General features: G+C 48.3%; 1 protein-coding gene across 1 annotated transcript in view; it reads right to left on the bottom strand.

Moving 5' to 3' along the window:
- Positions 1-19,092, bottom strand: part of Gpd1l (glycerol-3-phosphate dehydrogenase 1 like) — a 38,083-nt gene that overhangs the window by 18,421 nt on the left and 570 nt on the right. The window contains exons 2-4 of the mRNA XM_087905186.1: positions 6,523-6,700; positions 3,338-3,478; positions 507-645 (exon numbers count right to left, since the gene is read on the bottom strand). Of these exons, the coding sequence (XP_087761312.1) occupies positions 507-645; positions 3,338-3,478; positions 6,523-6,700 (458 nt within the window). The remainder of the gene's footprint in view (positions 1-506; positions 646-3,337; positions 3,479-6,522; positions 6,701-19,092) is intronic.

Raw genomic sequence — 19,092 nt, 5'->3', positions numbered from 1 at the left:
CTAGGGTCTTTCGTGGATCCTGGAGCTCGGTGACTGGCTAGGATCCCAGAAAATCCTTGGGATCTTCCAGCCTCCCAGACTGGGATTACAGACACCTGATTCTGAGCCTGTTTTGTTTGTTTGTTTGTTTGTTTGTTTTTTGTTTTGTTTTGTTTTTCCTCTAAGGATCTGAACTCAGGTCTCCTGTAGCAGACACTTTACCGACTGACCCATCTCCCCAGCACCCTCTTCCCTGCTTTCTACTCTGAGACAGGGTCACAGCAGGTAGCCTGAGTTGGCCTCAAATTCACCAGGTAGCCGAGGCGGGCCTTGAAATCCTAATCTTCCTGCCTCCACCTATTAGAATACTGGAATTACAGGCTTGAGTTCATAGGTAGAGCATGTGTGTAGCACATATGAGGCCCTGAACCTCCAGCTCCAAAGCAGGGAAGAGAGGAAGAACCAAGCAGGGGCTGGGGGAGGGGGCAAGTAGCGCAGGCTAACCCCCAGTACGGCTTGGGCCTCACCGATGGTAGTCTCACAAAACTTCTCCGCGGCCACCTCACTGGCGATGTTGGCCCCCATCAGCACGCTGATGTCAATGCCCATCTTCTCTCTGATGATGTCGGAGATGAGCTTCAGCCCTTCGGGGCCCTCATCTATGCCCTGGAAGGATGCAGAGAAGTCAGGGGGACTGTGAATCAAAGAGGCTAGAGAGACGCTTGTTTTGTAAGTCGTCTTAGCTGAGCATGGGGACTCGCACCTGTAATCCAGCTGAGGCAGGAGACGGCTGTGAGTTCAAGGCCAGCCTTGGCCGCATAGAAAGTTGGGAGTCAGCGAGACTCTGTCTCTATCAGACACACAGGAAAGGATAGCTTTGTGTAAGATGGTGTGGGAGGCACAGGTGAGCACCTGGGGAACCAGAAGTGAGAACACATGGGGTTGGCTCATCAAAGCGAGGCTATAACCTGTCTCCTGTCCAGAGGGCTGGGAACAGACATGGTTAATAGCCTGCTGACTTGACTGTCTGTGTGGTGAGACCACATCAGAGTCTCCCCCAGGCCTTATCGTGTGTTTTTCTCAGTCAGTCTCTCGAGTCCATCTTTGCGGAAAATGTCACGTGTCTTTACACGGAGCTTTGGTGCAGTCACGTCTTAGGCTTTACTGTGTACACGGGATTGAGTTAATTATCACCAGGAATTGTTTCACCAAATTGTGCTGTGCTTAAACATGCCTCAGATAAATGACTCTCAAAGTGTGACCCACCACCATTTGAATCATGCGAACCAGACTGTCTTCTTATCTCTGGAGAATTGACACTCTGCTGGCCACAGTGTTTGCAGAGACCCCTCCGAGGGAGTTAAGGTTACTTTGAAGAACAGGAGCTCTGACCTGAGAGCACACAGGCCCAGTGGCACCTTCCAGGGCTCCTGACGAGCAGGCTATTGGGACGGCAAGGGAGATCATGGTTGCTATACAGAAGGGACTGGACCCATAGCGTTCACTACCCCCAAAGTCACTTCAGGCACCAAGACAGACCCCAGTTTAGTCCCACCCATCACCAACAAGGGAATAGTGGGCAACCCCTGTGACAAGGACACCGCACTGTCATCTGGCTCTGGCTGCACAAAGAATGGAGCCTATTACAAGCTGGTGCCACACCAGCAGGCCCAGTCGCTGTGACATAAAGATTCTTTTCTCTAAGGTGGGGGAGATAGATCTGCACTTGGTTCCAGCTCCAGGGGATCTGATGCCTCTGCCTGCAAAGGCACCTTCACTCATGTGTACATACCCATACTTAGACACACACGTAATTAATAAATTTTGGCTAGCTCCTTCATTGGCTCCTTCCATAACAGGCAGGGTGGGGGGGTCCTCTCCCCAGGTTCCTCCTCTTCTTCTGCCCTTCTCCCAGCTGACAGAACAGCCGTCCTGTATACTGTCCATACATCACTCAATTTTCTTTTACCTAATTAATTTTTATAGTGCATAAGCATTTTGGCTGTGTGTATGTCTGCTGTGGGTGCAGTTCCTACGAAGGCAGCAGAGGGCATCAGGTCCCCCTGGAATTGGAGTTAGAGACAGGTGCCTCTAGGTGGGTCTAACAACAAAACTTCAGCCCTCCGCTGGAGCAGTGAGTGCTCTTAACCACTGAGCCCCCTTTTCAGTCCACCTGTCAATTTTCTTGATCATTTTATATGTAACTGTCCTCTTAGCTGATCAATAGCACTGCAGTATCCGTCTGTGCTGTATGACTATGTTAGTTAGAAACTTACACACATAGGTGCGTATATGATGCTGGCTCGTCTCTGTTCCCTGATTCATGGTATTCCAAATGAAGAGTTTACCACTTGCTTTTTGATGAAGTTTGCGGACTTGTTTTAAGAAGTCTATATGAAGAAAAAATTTACATATCTATTTACCTATCTATCTATCTATAGATAGATATTGTGTGTCTGTGTTTGTGTGTGTTGTGTGTACGCACACACATATAAGAATACCTGGGAGCCAGGCAGTGGTGGCACATGCCTTTAATCCCAGCACTTAGGAGGTAAAGGCAGGCCTCTGTGAATTTGAGGCCAGCGTGGTCTACAAGAGCTAGTTCCAGGGCAGCTAGAACAGTAACACACTGTGTCTGGGGGGAGGGGGAGAATGCCTAGGAAAGCAAATTAAATGAATGGAAGGAGCTTTTTAGTTGAAGATGAAAAGTCAATAAAATCCAACGATCAATAAAAATAATACCTTTCCTGCTATGATACTGGGATCAAACTCAGGTCAAGATTCACAGCAAGTACCTTTACCCACCAAGCCATCTCACCCAGCGTGGATGGCTAACTCACCTTGACTGGACTAGTCATTGGTAATGTAAGATTAACTAAGCGAGAAAGACCTGTCCTGAGAATGGTGGCGCCATCTCCTGGGCCAGGCTCCCAGACTGAATGAGACAGGAAAAGGAGGGCTGGGGCTATGGTTCAGTGCTTGCCTGGCACGCACAAGGTGACAGGTTCCAGCATCACAAAACAGATTAAACAAAACAAAAACCTCAGGCTGCCAGAAGGTGCTGAAAGGAATTCGGCATTTCTCCAGACGTGAACTGAAGGCCACCTTCTGCTGCTGCCCCCACCCAGCTGCCCACAGTCACGCCTGCCTTGACTCCCTGCCCATAATGGACCAGCGTGCTTCAGATAGTGGGCGTGAATAAACCTCTCCCTGCTGACGCTGCTTCCTGTCAGGTGTTTGTCATGACCGATGAGACAGGTGCCCGACAGACCTTCGCAAGCACAGGAAAGAGGGAGTGAACTCTGGGGGAACCAGGGTTCAGGGACCTGGCTCCCGCCTGCTCTTCACGTGTGGTTACCTTGATGAGCGTGATGCCCAGGGCCTTCTTGGGCACCCTGCCCGTGATCTCATCGCAGATCTTGTGAATGAACTGGTGGGGGATGACAAACACCAGCAGGTCTGCATCCTGCACGGCCTCGCTGAGATTCGGGACAGCAACCTGCGACAAAGGTGGAGACAGGTAACTCCGCAGAAGGCCAGTCAGTCCCTCCCCTCGCCCCTTCAAAATGCGCACGGCCATGAGGCTCTGCTGCCTCCACCCCATTCTTCCTAGGAAAAGGACCCTGATATGGCCCTTTAATTAAGTGTTGCTTAAAAACTACATCTTTATTTATTTATTTATTTATTTATTGGTGTGTGTGTGTGTGTGTGTGTGTGTGTACGTACATGTTGTAGCATGCATGTGGAGGTCAGAGGACAACTCAGGTCTCTCCTTCTCTGTGGAAGTACTGGGCATCAGATTCAAGTCACCAGGCTAGGGTGCAGATGGCTGCTCTATTGTTCTTATTGTTGTTTTCTGAGACAGGGTCATCCTTTATTGTCAAGACAGCCCTGGAGTCACCATGTATCCTGGGCCATCCTCCTCCCTCAGCCTCTCTTTAATCCTGGATACCAAAATGCTAAGGCAGAAGGATCAGGAGTCCGAAGTTATCTTTGGCCACGTAGCAAGTTTGAGGCTAGCCTGGGCTATATAAGGCCAAAAGGTCAAAAACCAAATCCAACCAAAACCCCACTGATGTGTACAGACTTACAGACTTTAATCTTCACGAGAACAATGCTTTTTTAAAAACTTGCAGAGTTCAGCAGACAGAGATGAGAGAGACAATGAAAAGCAACCCCCGAGGGTACTGTGATCAGTAGCTCCCATGTCACACCGGGGCAGCTGAAGCTGGCGTGCCAAAGCCTTCACCTGGCCGAGCTCCAAACACGAGTTCCCGGTGGAGAGCAATGAAGCCAGATCGACCGCTGCTCTTCAGTGACAGGAAATAACAAGCGTTCTCTCTATTTAGGTCTAGGGAAATCACACACTCAGACCAGCCAGCTTTTAGTGAGCCAGTGGTGAAAACGGTAAGTCAAAAATGGGCAGTCACTGTCACAGAAGGTTCCCGAGCGGGGCCCTCAGGCAGAGCAAGTGTGTGGTGGGTTGGGTCTATGCAAGGTAGACTTGGACCCTGAAGTCCTAGCCTCACTGACAGACATACATAGCAGTGCTGGGCTGGCAATGGAGCTCCGTTAGCAGAGAGCCTTCTCAGGACTCGTGAGACCCTGAGCTTGATCCCCAGTACCACATAAGCCTGGGGTGGTGGGCTGGGGAGGTGGAGGCAGGAAGATCAGGAGCTGAATTGTCCTCAGCTATGTACCAAATTTGAATACATGGGACCTAGTGTCAAGGGGTGCCAGAGAGATGGCTCAGCAGTTTCTGCTGCTCCTGCAGAGGACCAGGGTTCAATTCTCAGCACCCAGATGGTGGCTCACAGCCATCTATAATTCCAGTTCCAATGGGTCCCGCACCCTCTTCTGACCTCCATGGGCATCAGGCATGCATGTGGTACACAGACATACATGCAGGCAAAACATCCATACACATAAAATCTTTTCTTTAAAATATAAAACCTTTTTTAAAATGTTTAGTTCAAAGGAAAATTATAGCCAGGTGGTGGTGGCATACACTTTTAGTCCCAGCTCTTGGGAGGCAGAGAAAGGCAAATCTCTGTGAGTTCAAAGTCAACCTGGTCTATAGAACAAATTCCAGGACAGCCTAGGCTGTTAAACACAGAAACCTTCAGGAAAAGAAAGAAAGGAAGGAAGGAAGGAAGAAAGAGAGGAAGAAAGAAGGGGGGAGAAAATTAGTTAAAATAATCAGTTAAAAAAAAGAGCTGGCAATCCTGTGTATGCACTTTCTTCTCAATTCATAAGGAGACAGTGCTTAAAAATGAGCCTGGGATAGGTACAGAAGCCATGGGAGAGGGGGTCTAGAGGGGAGAGACGGCCATGCATGTGTTCTGACTTTAAGGTACCAATCCTGAGTACAGATGGTTCCAAGGAGCACTTTCAAGAATAGGGTCACATAAATGTCCACTCCAGAGAGCAAATGTTCATTTGGATACAACTGCAGGACATTAATAGAGTCCTGAGTGTGGGCCTTTGCCCTATCTACGCTCTGCCTGGGGAGGGAGGTGAGCAGCGAGGATGCCCGACTATCTTATTTGATGAACGGTGCTTCTTCCATTCCTGCAGTGCACAGGCTCCTAGTCACCCAGCAGATTCATATTCCCTACTATTAAGCTACCTGCCCCCAGGGCACAGATTTATAATCTCAGCTACTCAGGGGAGTTAGGCAGGAGGATCGCAAGTTCAAGGCCTGCCTGGGCAACCTAGGGAACTCATGTCTGAAAACAAAAAAGAACAGCACCATGGTAGTACCCTGAGTATCTAGAAAGTCAAAAGCAGGAAGCCAGAGTTACAGGCACAGGACAGGTGAAGGGGGCAAGTTCTTCGGTGGCTGGCACAGGAAAGGGGCATGACAGTGAGGTGCCTGACCCACAGAGGGGAAGGAGCCAGCCTGGACTGTATAGACCCTCTCTCAGTCTCCCAACTCCCCTGCCCCAGGGAGCAGGTGTGACGTCCTGGGTTTGATCCTCACCACGGCGTGACCTGAAGCTGTAGTGTTAGTACTTAGCTGGTGAAAGCAGGAAGACCACAAGTTCAGTGTCATAGGTGCATGAGGCCAGCCTGGGCTACGTGCATGCAAGTCTTGGGGTGGGGAGGAGCCTAAAACTTCAAAAAGCATGTTAATTCACTAATAAAATGATCACTGGGAAGGGCTCTAATCCCACACAGTTGTTGTCCTTGTAAAGGGACTGGGAGGGGTAGCTAGGTGGTTAAGAGAACTTGCTGCTATATCCTAGCACCGATATCAGGTCCTTCATAGCCTCTGTCACTCCAGCTCCAGGGGATCCAATGCCCTCTTCTGAACCTGATGCACACACGGGCACAGAGCACACACACATTTCCACAGAAGAAATGCAGGCCCTGTCTCAAAGAGCAAACCAACCAGAATCCAAGACAAGCAGAGCCAATCAAGTGACAGCTGAGACACGGGGGAAACGGAAGGCTGCTTTGCCTCTCCCAGGTCCTAGTGACTCAGAGTGTCACAACCTGGGGAGTGAACCAAATGTGCCCCCCACCCCTACCAGGTCTTACCACGTTTTCTGGCAGCTTGTGTCCAGGGAGATATTTCACATTTTCGTGGTCATTGTTGATGATGTCTGTCAGCTTCCTCCCGTTAACGGTTTCCTCAAACACCCACATCTTGACCGTGGAGGCAAACTTCTGCAGGTTCTTTACATTATTTCCAATGATTTTTGCAACAGCTGATCCCCTGCAATGAGACAGAAGAGGGAAAAAAATATAAACTCACTGGAGAAGAGAAAAAAAACATTTGACTGAGATGCAGATGTCTGGTGTTTTGATCCTCAGATTTCATGCGTCAGCTCAAGGTGGAGTGGTGTGTGTGCGGATTCAATTTTCTCATACAACCCCACCCCTCGCCCTACTACAACCCGTCCTGTTATCAGGGAAATGCCAGCATTTGGTACAAAGTTCAAAAATAAACCAGAAGCCTGAGGCGTAGCTCAGTCAGTACAGTGTCTGACTAGCGTGCACAAAACCCTGGGTTCAATCCCCAGCTCTACGTAAACCAGGCAGGTGGCACAAGCCCGTCACCTCAGCACTTAGAGGGTTGAGTTAGAAAGAGAGGAATTTCAGGGTCAGCCTTAGCTACAAAGAGAGCTGAGGGCAGCCTGGGAGACAGAAGACCCTGTCTCAAAAACAAAACAAAACAAAACAAAACAAAAACAAACAACAACAACAACAAAAAAACACTCCTCGAATCTACTAAGAACCCACGTGTCTTGGCGCAGCGTCACAGGTAGGACAGAAATTCTGGGGAAAACGTGAAAAGGTACAAGAGAGGGTTTGGCGCCTGTAAGGAGGCTTAGCTATAGCTCAGATCAATCAAGGAGATTAAAATGTAGCCACTGTGGAATTAACTGTATCCTATTAAACCACAGCAGAGCCACCTGTGTGAGAAAGGAGACGCCTCCACGAAAGGAAACAGGCCATAGGGTGAGACCCCATCGCTCCACACCTCCGGATGGCCTCTGGTCCCCAAAGTCCCTTCCTCTGCTTTGATATTTAGTGAGTGATAGAATTCTAAAATTCTAAGGAGTTACCACAGTCCTCAGGTGGCCCCATGCTGTGGGACAATGGTTTTACCCTGTAAAGATTTTATTCTTGTACTTGTTTAATAAAACACTGATTGGCCAGTAACCAGGCAGGAAGTATAGACAGGGTGACCAGGCAGGAAGTAGGGCGAGAACATGAGAAATCTGGGAAGAGGGAAGTTTCAGTCTGCAGTCGTCACCCAGACACAGAGCAAGCAAGATATGAGTGCCTCGCTGAAAAAGGTACCAAGCCATGTGGCTAACACAGACAAAAATTATGGGCTAATATAAGTTATTAGTTAATAATAAACCTGAGCTAATAGTTCAATCAGATTATGATTAATGTAGACCTCTGTGTGTTTTCTTTGGGACTGAACGGCTGTGAGTGGTGTGGCTAACATAGAGGGACCAGGTAGGACAGAGAACTCTGCTGGGCCTGGCTAGTGTGCCCTGTGTTAAGTTGTGACGGGCACCTGACCTCAGCTGTGCCTAGTGGCTTCTGTCTGTGGCACCTGAAATGAGAAACTGCTGCCTAGAGGACTTTCCTGGTGTGGGCTCGGTGTAAGACAATGATAAAGAAAATAGATGCGATACTTCGTTCCTTCCCGTAACTTCAGCACTGAGGAGGCTGAGCCAGAAGGATGCCTGTCACTCATACACAGTGGGTTCCAAGCCAACCTGGGTGACAGATTGAGACCCCATCTCAAAAAATCAAGCAGGCAAAGGTGGTGAGGAACACTCTAAAATCCCGAGGAATTCTGAATTTTATGATGGTGTGCTCACATGAGTGTGAGGGCACGCCTGTGTGCAAGTGTGCAAGCAGTGCTGCCGGTGAGAGACAGAGACAAGGCGGTAGGTGGGCAGAGTTCCGTGGACCTTGCCTTGGGGGAGGCGCCAGATAGACCTCACCTGGGAAGAAGCTGCGCCACTTCAGGAAAGTCCGGGAGCCAAGACCAATCAGAGTCTTTACTCAGAAGCAGGGACCCCACCTCCCGACCCAAGCAAGAACTATGTTCAGCCTCAGGCCTCAGAACGCACACCCACTCCGCCAACTCAGTGAAATCTCTGATTCCAGCACTGGGGATGGAACTAGGGGGAAATCAGGTGCTGAAGGTCCGTTGCCTAGGGAGTTGAAGGTTAGCCTGAGCTGCCAGAGACTTCTTAAACAAATCTGAGACAGAGGCAGGAGGACTCTATGAATGTGAGGCCTAGGCCAGCCAGGGCTACACATTTTTTCTTTTCTTTTCTTTCCTTTTTTTTCCCCCTTAGGTTTTTCAAGGCAGGATTTCTCTGTGTAGTTCTGGCTGTCCTGGAACTTTGTAGACCAGGCTGGCCTCAAACTCAGAGATCCACCTGCCTCTGCTGGGATCAAGGTGCGTGCCACCACTGCCCGGCTATGAGACCCTTTCTGAAAACAACAAAACCCAAATCAATGCTATACAAAGTAACCCAACCAACCAGATAAATACTTGGGAGCCGGAGACACGGCTCAGTGGTTAAGAGCACTGGCTACTTTTGCAGAAGACCCAGGGTCAAGTCCAGCACCCAGATGGTGACTCCTAATCATGTGTGACTTCAGTTGCAGGGAATCTGTGATCCCCTCTTCTGATTTCGACTGTACCAGGCACATACATGGCACAGACATGCTTGCGGGGAAAACACCCAGAGGTAGGATAACTATGAAAATCAGTCAGCAGAACAGTGGACCTCTGATCAGATCTCAGTCTTTATACCATAGGAGAGACTCACTGTCCCCACTTCACAGATGAGAAAATGGAGGCCCAGAGAGTACAGATGTGAACCAAGAGGACCCCGTGAGCACCAAGAGGCAGGAGTGCAAGCCCAGATCTGTTTCCCATGAGCCCTTTCCTGTTGGAGGGAAGGAAGGGAGGAAGGAAGGAAGGAGGTAAATTATTTAAGGACTGAACTGGCCAAGAGCCCTGGCTGCTCTTCCAGAAGACCAGGTTCAATTTCCCGTACTCACATGGAGCTCACAACTGTCTGTGTCTCCAACTCCAGAGATCTGGCCTACTTGAATAGTGTATGTATATTGTACACAGACATACATGCAGGCACAACACCATACACATAAAATACACATAAAATAAAGTTACAATTTTTTTTTAATGCAGTGCCTTTAATCCCAGCACTCGGGAGGCAGAGGCAGATGGATCTCTGTGAGTTCGAGGCCAATCTGGTCTACAAGAGCTAGCTCCAGGACAGGCTACAAAGCTACAGAGAAACCCTGTCTCAAAAAACAAAAAAACAAACAAAAAATTAATGCAATTTAAAATTTTGTAAAGTAAATAAATAAAGGGAATTCTGTCACATGCTGAATTTACTAATGGGCTCTGGGGACATAACTTAGGTCCTTGTGCTTGCGTGGTAAGCACTTATACCAACCGAGCCATCCCCTAGCCCCTGCTCTCTCCTTTCACCCAGAAGGAGAGGGGTCCGGGGAGAATGAGCGGGTAGCCATAATGTCCGCCACCTGAGCTCCATCCCTCCCATGCCTGTTCTGAGCTGTGCCGTTCACCAAGCAATCAAGGACGTTGGCGAATTTTCTATTAAATAACATCTAGTCTTCAGTCCTAAGAGCAATACATGAAAGAAGCCAAAGTGCTAGGAATAATCCCATCCCGCCACCCAGGCAGAACCACGGTCGACACCGCGTGAGATTCTCTGCAGCTAAAGGGTTTTTGAAATACAATCAAGTGCCATAGGTACACACATGCTCAGCAAAAGATTTTAAGAATAGATTCGACTTGGTGCAATGTTTATTTGATCTCTGGGTAGAGAAGCTTTCCAAGTTTAAACCCAAAAGAGGGAACCACAGAGTCAGGGAAAAAAATCAACGTGAGCATTTCACTTAAAGGACAGGAGGAAGATGCCAGGGCTTCAGGTGACGGCAGAGGACGGTGCTCACCGTGGGATGGCCCCTTAAACAAAAGGCGGCACGTGGCTGGGGATGCAATGCGATGCCCTGGATTCCATCTCCAGCACCGCACAAACTGGTTTTCTGGGGAGCAAGTTCCTTTACCTGCTAAGCCTCTAGTCGGCCTCCCACCCCCACCCCCATTTCCCAGCTGCAACAGAGTATCACGTGATCCAGGCTGGTCTCTAACTCCATTTGTAACTGAGGGCCAGAGTCTGTCTTCACCTCCCCAGAGCTAGGATCATAGGTTTGTGCCCAGGACTTCCTGCACACTAGACAAGCCCTCTGCCAACTGAGTGGCACAGGGTTTGTGCCCAAGGTTTCCTGCACACCAGACAAGCCCTCATCTTCTATTTACAGACTCTCAGCAGACAGCACATCCTGGTAAGAGAACAATGAAGCCAGCTCCCATGCTGCACCATCAATCGCTGGAGAGACGGCTCTTGGATGAACAACTTGCCACACAAGTGTGAAGACTGCAGTTCAAATCTCCAGACCCCACAAAGCCAGGAAGGTGAGGGGACCACTTGACATACCAGTTCAGGAGAGGCAGGGACCGGGGATCCCAGGGCAAGTTGTGTAGCTAGCTAAACTAGAAAGCGTGAGCTCGGGGCTTAGGCATGGAGATCCCGAGATGAGAGACGACATCTGATACCAGGCTTCAGGCTTCCACATGCACACACATGAGAACACAAATACAACACACAAAAAGGAAAGGAGGAGGAGAAGCCAGGCGGTGGTGGCGCACGCCTTTAATCCCAACACTCAGGAGGTAAAGGCAGACTGATCTCTGAGTTTGAGGATAGCCTGGTCTACAGAGCTAGTTCCAGGACAGCCAGGGTTGCACCGAGAAACCATGTCTTGAAAAACAAACAGAGAGAGAGAGAGAGAGAGATAGAGAGAGAGAGAGAGAGAGAGAGAGAGAGACCCCATGACTTAAGAGGTTCCCTTTAATCTTAGGTGAAGGTGGCTAGGTCTGTAGGACAGAGCAGGACATTGCTGTACATGCGGCCAGTGTTCCAGCTGCTAGGCAGAGTTCTTGAAGACGCATGTTCTTTGGTTTTGTTGCCTGTAGCCCCTGTAGCAAACCGCTTCCTTCTTCTAGCACTGGGAAAAATCAGGTAGAAGCAGCCAGATGGTAAGAAGCAGAAGCTGCTCTACTGCCTGGAACAGCATTTCTCAAGCTTGGAGGAGGCTGGTACGTAAGCAGGGGAAATGGGGGCCCAGTTCCTCACTCCACTGACATTACATGCAAGCAACACTTGTTCCCCCTTGTTTGCTGAGCTCCCAGGCATGGTGCTAATTGATGCTGGTTAGTTATAAACCAAGGGTACGGGAGACAGCTAGGCTGGTGGGATGCAGGTCTAGCGTGAACCCAGGAAGGCCTGGGTCTGTGAAGGGGAACACAGTGTAGCATGGCTGTAATCCCAGCACTAGGGAGAAGAGGCTGGAAGACCAGAGCCAGTCTGCGCTATAATGTGCCGCCTGCTGAAACACAAAAATCAACAACAAAACCCAACACTTAAAAAGCAAGCAAACCAGTCTGGAGCAATGGCTCAGTCTGTTAGAGTGTTTAGTTTGGAAAACAAGGACCTGAGTTTGAACCCCTGAACTCACACAAAAGAGCTGGGTATGGTGGTGCATGCTTGTAATCCAAGCAGGGGAGGTGGAGGCAGGTGGATTCCTGGGATTTGCTGGCCAGCCAGCCTGGGTCTGCTTGGTGAGCTCCAGGCTAATGACAAAGCAACAAACAACACGAAGGGAAACAGGAGCCATCGAGATAGTTCAGTAGGTGAAGGCACTTGCTGTCAAGGCTGAGTTGGATCCCCAGAATCCACAAGGTAGAAGGAGAGAATTGAGTCCCACAAGTTGTCCCTTGATGTGTATGTTCACACGCTGTGGTGAACACACACATGCCCACACACTAAATAGGTAAAGGTAGAAACATTTTTAACATTAACTGTATGGTCACATAAACAGGGCCTGCACAATGACAATACCAGCTGACATCCTAAAATGGATAGGGACCTCTCACAAGGTCTCACCTGGGCAATTAATGGCCACTAAGGGAGGGAGGATCAGTCCTCTATGCACATATAAGAGTGACGCTAAGTGGATTCAGCCAGTTGTATTTATATACTCGTGTATGTAACAAGTTAAAGAATGAGGTCATGAAGTTGAGAAGGAGAAAGGAGGACGGAAGGAGTTGGAGAGAGGAGAGGGGAGGTAGAAATGATGTAAATATAGGGCTCGTGTGAAATTCTCAAAAAATATTAAAGTATAAAATTTGTAACTAAAAATAGCAACGTTGAACATTGTCTTGAGGAAGACAACCAAGGACGGACAGACACACACACACACACACACACACACACACACACAGAAAGAGAGAGAGAGAGAGAGAGAGAGAGAGAGAGAGAGAGAGATAACATATTCATTTGTAATCCCAGCACTTGGGAGGCAGAGGCTGGAGGACCAATGGTGCAGGACAATTGTCTATATTCTGTCAATTATGTTTTACATAAATGTTGATTGGCCAGTAGCCAGGCAGGAAGTAGAGGCAGGTCAATGAGAACAGGATAATTCTGGGAAGAGGAAAGCTTGGTCCACAGTCCTGATCCATCCACTGAAGAAGCAAGATGTGACTGCCTCGCTGAAAAAGGTACTGAGCCATGTGGCTAACATAGATAAGAATAATGGGCTAATATAAGTTATGAGAGTTAATAAGAAGCCTAGGCTAATGGACCAATCAGTTTATAGCTAATGTAGACCTCTGTGTGATTTCTTTGGGGCATAATGATTGCGGGAACTGGGCAGGACAGAAACCCCAGACAACAGATCAAGAGTTCAAGATCATTCTATAGAGGCAGTTCAAGGCCATCTTGGGCTATATAGTGAGACCCAGTCTCAAAATATCAAGGGGGGGAGGATATCACAGCAATAAAACACAGAACATTTTCTTACCACATGCAAGAACCTGAGCTCACTACCAACACAGCAAAAAGTGAGGAAGTAGAAGGGGAGGAGGAGCCAGACAGTGGTGCACACCTTCAATCTCCCAGCACTCAGGAGGCAGAGGCAGGCAGATCTGTGATTTCTGAGGCCAACCTGGGATCAAAAACAGTTCTAGGACAGCCAGAGTTGTTACACAGAGAAAGTCTGTCTTTAAAAAAAAAAAGAAAGAAAAGGAAGACAAATAATAGTAAGATATTTAGTTGCGTCATTTGAGAGATTTAGGTAGGGAGAATGCCAAGAGTTCAAATTCAGTCTGGGCTATATTGTGATACAAGGCAAGCCTGGACTACAGAACATTGTTTCAAAAAGAAAACAAAACGTGTCTGGTGCATGCCTCTAGTCTGAGTAACAGGAAGCAAAGGCAAGCAGATCTATGAGTCCAAGGTCATCCAGGGTAGACATTTTAGTCCTGGTCACTCTAGAAGGCACTGTGTGGACCAATCTACCGCCAATTCTTGTTGATCTTTCCGCCTCAGCCTCACCAGTTGTTGGGTGTTGTGGAATATTATTTTCACTAGGCAAGAATGTGTTACATTTGTTTATGCTGTGGAATATTACGGTAACTATGTAAAGATGTGCTGCTACTTTTGTTGCTGCTGCATTTGTTTAATTATTAAAAGATGTGTTGCGTTTGTTTCACCTTACCTGCTTAAGGCACCTGGTTGGTCTATAGAGAGCTGAATGGCCAATAGCTTGGCAGGAGAAGGATAGGTGGGGCTGGCAAGCAGAGAGAGTAAGTAGGAGGAGAAATCTAGGCTCAAGAGAAGAGAGGAAGGAGGAGAAGTCAGACAGAGGTCAGCCAGCAGACACGAGAGGCAGTGAAAGTAAGATATACAGGAAGAAGGTAGATAAAGAGAAACAGGTTTAAGTTAAAAGAGTTATGCAGAAACACGCCTAAGGTATTCAGAACTGATAAGTGACCTTGTCGTGATCTGGGAGCTGATTGGTGGCCCAAAGAAAACACCTGGTACAGCTGGGATTAAAAGCTTGAGTCACTACACCCAACTGAACCACACTGCTGACTGACTCTGTTCTCAGTTAAGGGATTTCACGACAGCTTTGGTCAAGGACTGTGAACTGAGTAAATCCTATCAGCTGACACTGAGGGCTGGGACGCCCTACTCTCTTCCCCAGCTCCTGCAATCTGCAATTACAACCCTAATCTCAGACAGCAGGTACCTTAGATGATATTCTAAATAAGGATTTATAGACGCAGTTTGTTGAGGCCTGCCGCCAAGCGGGGGACTGAGATAGAGACCCCAGGGAGCTGTCCCCGCCCCCGCTCCTTAGATTACTTACTGCCCTACCCTACCTGCGTGGGAAGGGTGGGTGCTTTTGGAGTTCTGTTCCGCAGTGACCTGGGGTCTGTATTTGACACTATGCCTGAGTGATCTTCTCCAGGCTGGTTTTTGTTAGCGATGGTTAATACATTTTATTACATTTGTTTATTTAGTTGGCTTGTGTGTGTGTGTGTGTGTGTGTGTGTGTGTGTGTGGCAATTGGGCTAAGACTTATCACTACAGCTTAGCTCTACATGACCACACCTCTATTTACATAAATACTTAATTGCTTAAGCAACATTTACATTCCTGTGGTGAGGACCCGAGAGGGAAGAGAGGTCCAGCTCCTGGCTTGAAAATGAGTAAAAGGCTAAAGTCCTTTCACGGGAAAAATCTGCCCTTTCCTAAGGAAGGACTAGCAAGACTGACTGCAGAGGCAACCGTGGTGTCAAGGAGTCTTTGGGCCACAGCTGTACATGACAACACTGGGGAGGCAGAGAGGCAGGCAGATCTCTGTGAGTTCAAGTCCAGCCTGGTCTTCATAGTGAGTCCCTGTCTCTTAAAAACAAAGCAACCAAAACCAAAGCCCTACATGGTGTGACTTGCCTGTAATCTTAGCGCTGGGGAGTTTGAGGTAGGAAGATCAGAAGTTCAAAGTCAGGGATGGAAAAATGACTCAGGTTAAAAATATTGCCACCCTTCCAGAGGCCCTGGGTTTGATTATCAGCATCTACATGGTGGCTCACAATTGTAACTTCGGTTCTAGAGTATCTGATGTCTGCCTCTGGCCTCCAAGGGCACCAGGCACACATGTGGTACACAGACATACGTATAGGCCAAACACCCTCACAAAAGAATACAACTTCTTTTAAAGTTATACAGATAAAAGCCTACAGTATATATTAAAAATAGTTCAAAGCCATCCTTTGTATTGAATTCAAGGGTAGCTTGGGCTATAGGAGAACCTTCCTTTTAAAAAAGGGGTGTGTGTGATGGGGGGGATACTATTTAAAATGTAACATCTAGGCTTGTGCCAGACTCCAGTTCATAAAGTTTGTATCTTTGAATCTTATCTTCTAAGCCCTTACTTATCTCATACCTGAGTTGCTTAATAGTAGAGACCATGTCCTGTTCCTGAAAAGAGCAGGGCACCCTAAGAGCAGGGCACCCCAAAGAGCATGCTACCTATTGGGGCAAACCCTGGAGAGTATCCTAACTCAGAGTCGAACACTCCATCTTCACCCCTTTATTTTTTGAGGTTCCACTATATTCTGACTGGTCTAGAACTTGCTATGTAGCCCAGGTTAGCCTCCTATTTGTAGGGTCTTGATGTCTCAGCCCCTCATGGGCAGGGATTACAGACAAGAGCCATTCTGCCCCTTTCTGGCCCCTCCCTTCCCGTTCATAGTTCCTCTAATTGGGAGGCTCTTAGGAAGTGGGGATCCTCTCTCTAGGACCAAGTGATTCTGTACCCAGGGCGATGGCGTGAAGCCAACAGCTGTTTCTGTCTGATCTGGTATTTCATGGAGGCAGGCAGCCAGCACAAACCTTCCGAACAATTCTCAATTGCTGTGTCGTAGGCCAAGTTCTACTCATCCCCAAAGCCAGATCGGACCAAGAATACAGGCAAGTACATCAGAATGAAGATGCTTCAGGCTAGCCGCCAAGCCTTCCTGAAGGGCCAGAAAGGTTGCCTTCACAATCCTTGTTCGAGCTTGGTCTAGCGTGGCAGAGCTGGGCCACTTCTGCCTGCAACTGACAAGCTGGAGAAAGGGCTGACCTCTGTGGAGGTGGAGAGGACAGGGAATTAGCCTGGAATAGGTGTCTGAGGCTAGCACCAGGGGGACGGAGATCATCCTCATTTAGGACAAGGCCAACCTGGGCTAAATGAGACCCAGTTTCAGATCAACAACAAAATGTGCTCAGTGGGTGCTTGCCCAGTAGCAGAGCCAGCAAGGCGGCTGACATTTCTCTGGAGTGACCTTGGTATTGTAAGTGGTGTGCTGTGGGATTCCCCTCTGTATGCTATGAATATTTTATTTCCATTGGTTAATAAGGAAGCTGCTTTGACCTATGGTAGAGCAGAATATAGCTGGGCTGGAAGAGATAGAGTAGGCAGAGACGCCATGTAGTTGCTGAAGGAGAAAGAACCTTACGGGTAGACCACAGCCTCCTGGTGATACACTGATTAATAGAAGTGGGTTAATTTAAGATGTAAGAGCTAGCTGGGAACACGCCTAAACTGTTGGCCAAACTGTTGTAATTAATATAGTTTCTGTGTGATTATTCGGGTCTGGGAAGCCAGGGACGAACAAACAGCCTCCACTTATAGGGGTGAAGCTAAGCTGAAGTCCATGTGAAGCCTTGCAGAGGATGTCTAAGAGTCCCATTTAATGTGACACAGATCAGCACACAGAAGTGCATGATGGGGCAGCAGGTAAACGTGCTTGCCATGCAAGCCCGATGACCTGTGCTGAGTCCCCAGATCTACGGAAGAAAAGAACTTCCAAAAGTTGTCCTCTGAATTTTCTTTCTCTCACAAACACACTTGTGGTGGGATATGCCTTTAATCCCAGCCCTTGCAGTTAGAGGTAGGTAGGTTTTTTGAATTTGAGGTCAGCTCTGTCTACATAGTGAGTAGCAAGACAGAGTTACATAAAGAAGCCCTGCCTCAAAAGACTAAAAATTTAAATAGTCAGCTGGCACATCCCTTTAAACCTAGTACTCTGGAGGCGGAGGCTGATAGATCTCTGAGTTCAAGGCCAGCCTGGTCTACAGAACAAGTCCCAACCACCCAGGGTTGCATAGTAAGACCCTGCTACAAGAGCTAGTTCCAGGACAGGCTCCAAAAGCTACAGAGAAACCCTGTCTCAAAAAAACCAAAAGAGAATGAAGGGATGGCTCATTAGTACTTGCTGCTCTTGTAGAGGACCCAAGTCAGTTCCCAGCACCCATATGGTGGCTCCCAACCGTCTGTAACTTCAGTTCCAGGAAATCCTATGACCTCTTCTGACCTCCGCAGGCAACAGGCACATATTTAGTGCACTTACATATTTTCAGGCAAAACACTCAGACACATAAAAATAAAGCTAAAAAAATCACAATAAAAATAAAAGTATGACTTTGAATTCCTGATTCCCCTGTTTGACCCCCACCCCCAAAGGCTGGGATTCCAGGTAAGTGCTACCACAACCCTAACACACATGCAGTCTGGTTGGAAGTAAAGCTGCTTCTTGGAGGTAGGAAGAGAGAGGCCTTGGCGCTTGATCAAGCAGCAGCAGAGTGGATGTATTTTAGCAACAGTATTCTGTTTATGTTAAACGGGAGTGGGGTGGTGCAGGGAGTTTCCTCTGTGGTAGAGCGTTCACTAGCATTCAAGAGGCACTAGGTTCAGTCTCAAGCATAAAAACAACAACAACAACAACAACAACAACAAAACTTCCTCTGGGCAGGCTAGAACTTGCACTCTTTAATGCCAGCACTCAGATGTCTGTGGATTGAGGCCAGCTTGGTCCACACAGCAAGTCTCAGGCCAGAGCTGCAATAAGACCCTATCTCAAAAGAAAAAAAAAGTTTTCAGACATTCATTATTTAGCATACACCAGGCACCAGGTAAAGAACTGGGGGAGAGTGGAAATAGATAAGTAAAAGCTGGGGCCAATGCAAGGGCAGAGGTCAGCAATGGGAGCCTTGGAGAGGCCACCCGCCCAGTCTCAACGGAAACGGACAGTCAGGTAAGGTTTCTTCTAACATTGCTTTCTGAGCCAAGTCTTCAAAGAGTGTGACTAAGACCAGTCAAATGGCCCCTAGGACTCCTGCACTGTACCGCTTCTAGAAGTAGGAGCCGTGGTGTTGAGTCAGACCACAGGAAAACACAAGGGGACAGGAACTAGGAAATGTTCCACCTTCCCCCCTGGGCCGCGGGAAAAGCGTGGAACACACCAGCACTATGTTCTGACTCCTTGTCACCAAGACCCCCAACTTCTGTGTCAAGTATCACTGAGGCATCGAAACTACTGGAAGAGCTTGAAAGCATCAAGCGCTTTGTAAGCGAAGTCAAATCCAGCCCAGTGGAGAAAGAAGCTCTGCAAACACCTTCCCTCAGGACCTTCACGTCCCAGCAGCGAGGCCAAGGGGGGGGGGGAACCTAGACCCCTCCCTGAAGTTAGCATGACCGGGAACCAGTTGCTAGAGGAGGTGAGAGCCCTATCTTGAAGGACAGCGCCTGCCCCAGGTAGTAAGAACTCTTTTCAACCTCTTGTGCCTCCAAACTGCAATAAGAACGACTGAACCCTCCTCCAATTCCTCCAAGGAGAAC

The sequence above is a fragment of the Myodes glareolus genome, chromosome 4 (genome assembly GCF_982192425.1).
Source record: "Myodes glareolus chromosome 4, mMyoGla1.1, whole genome shotgun sequence".
Taxonomy (NCBI): Eukaryota; Metazoa; Chordata; class Mammalia; order Rodentia; family Cricetidae; genus Myodes; species Myodes glareolus.
Note: the sequence above shows the minus strand (reverse complement) of the source record. Positions and strands in the feature narration are given on the sequence as shown.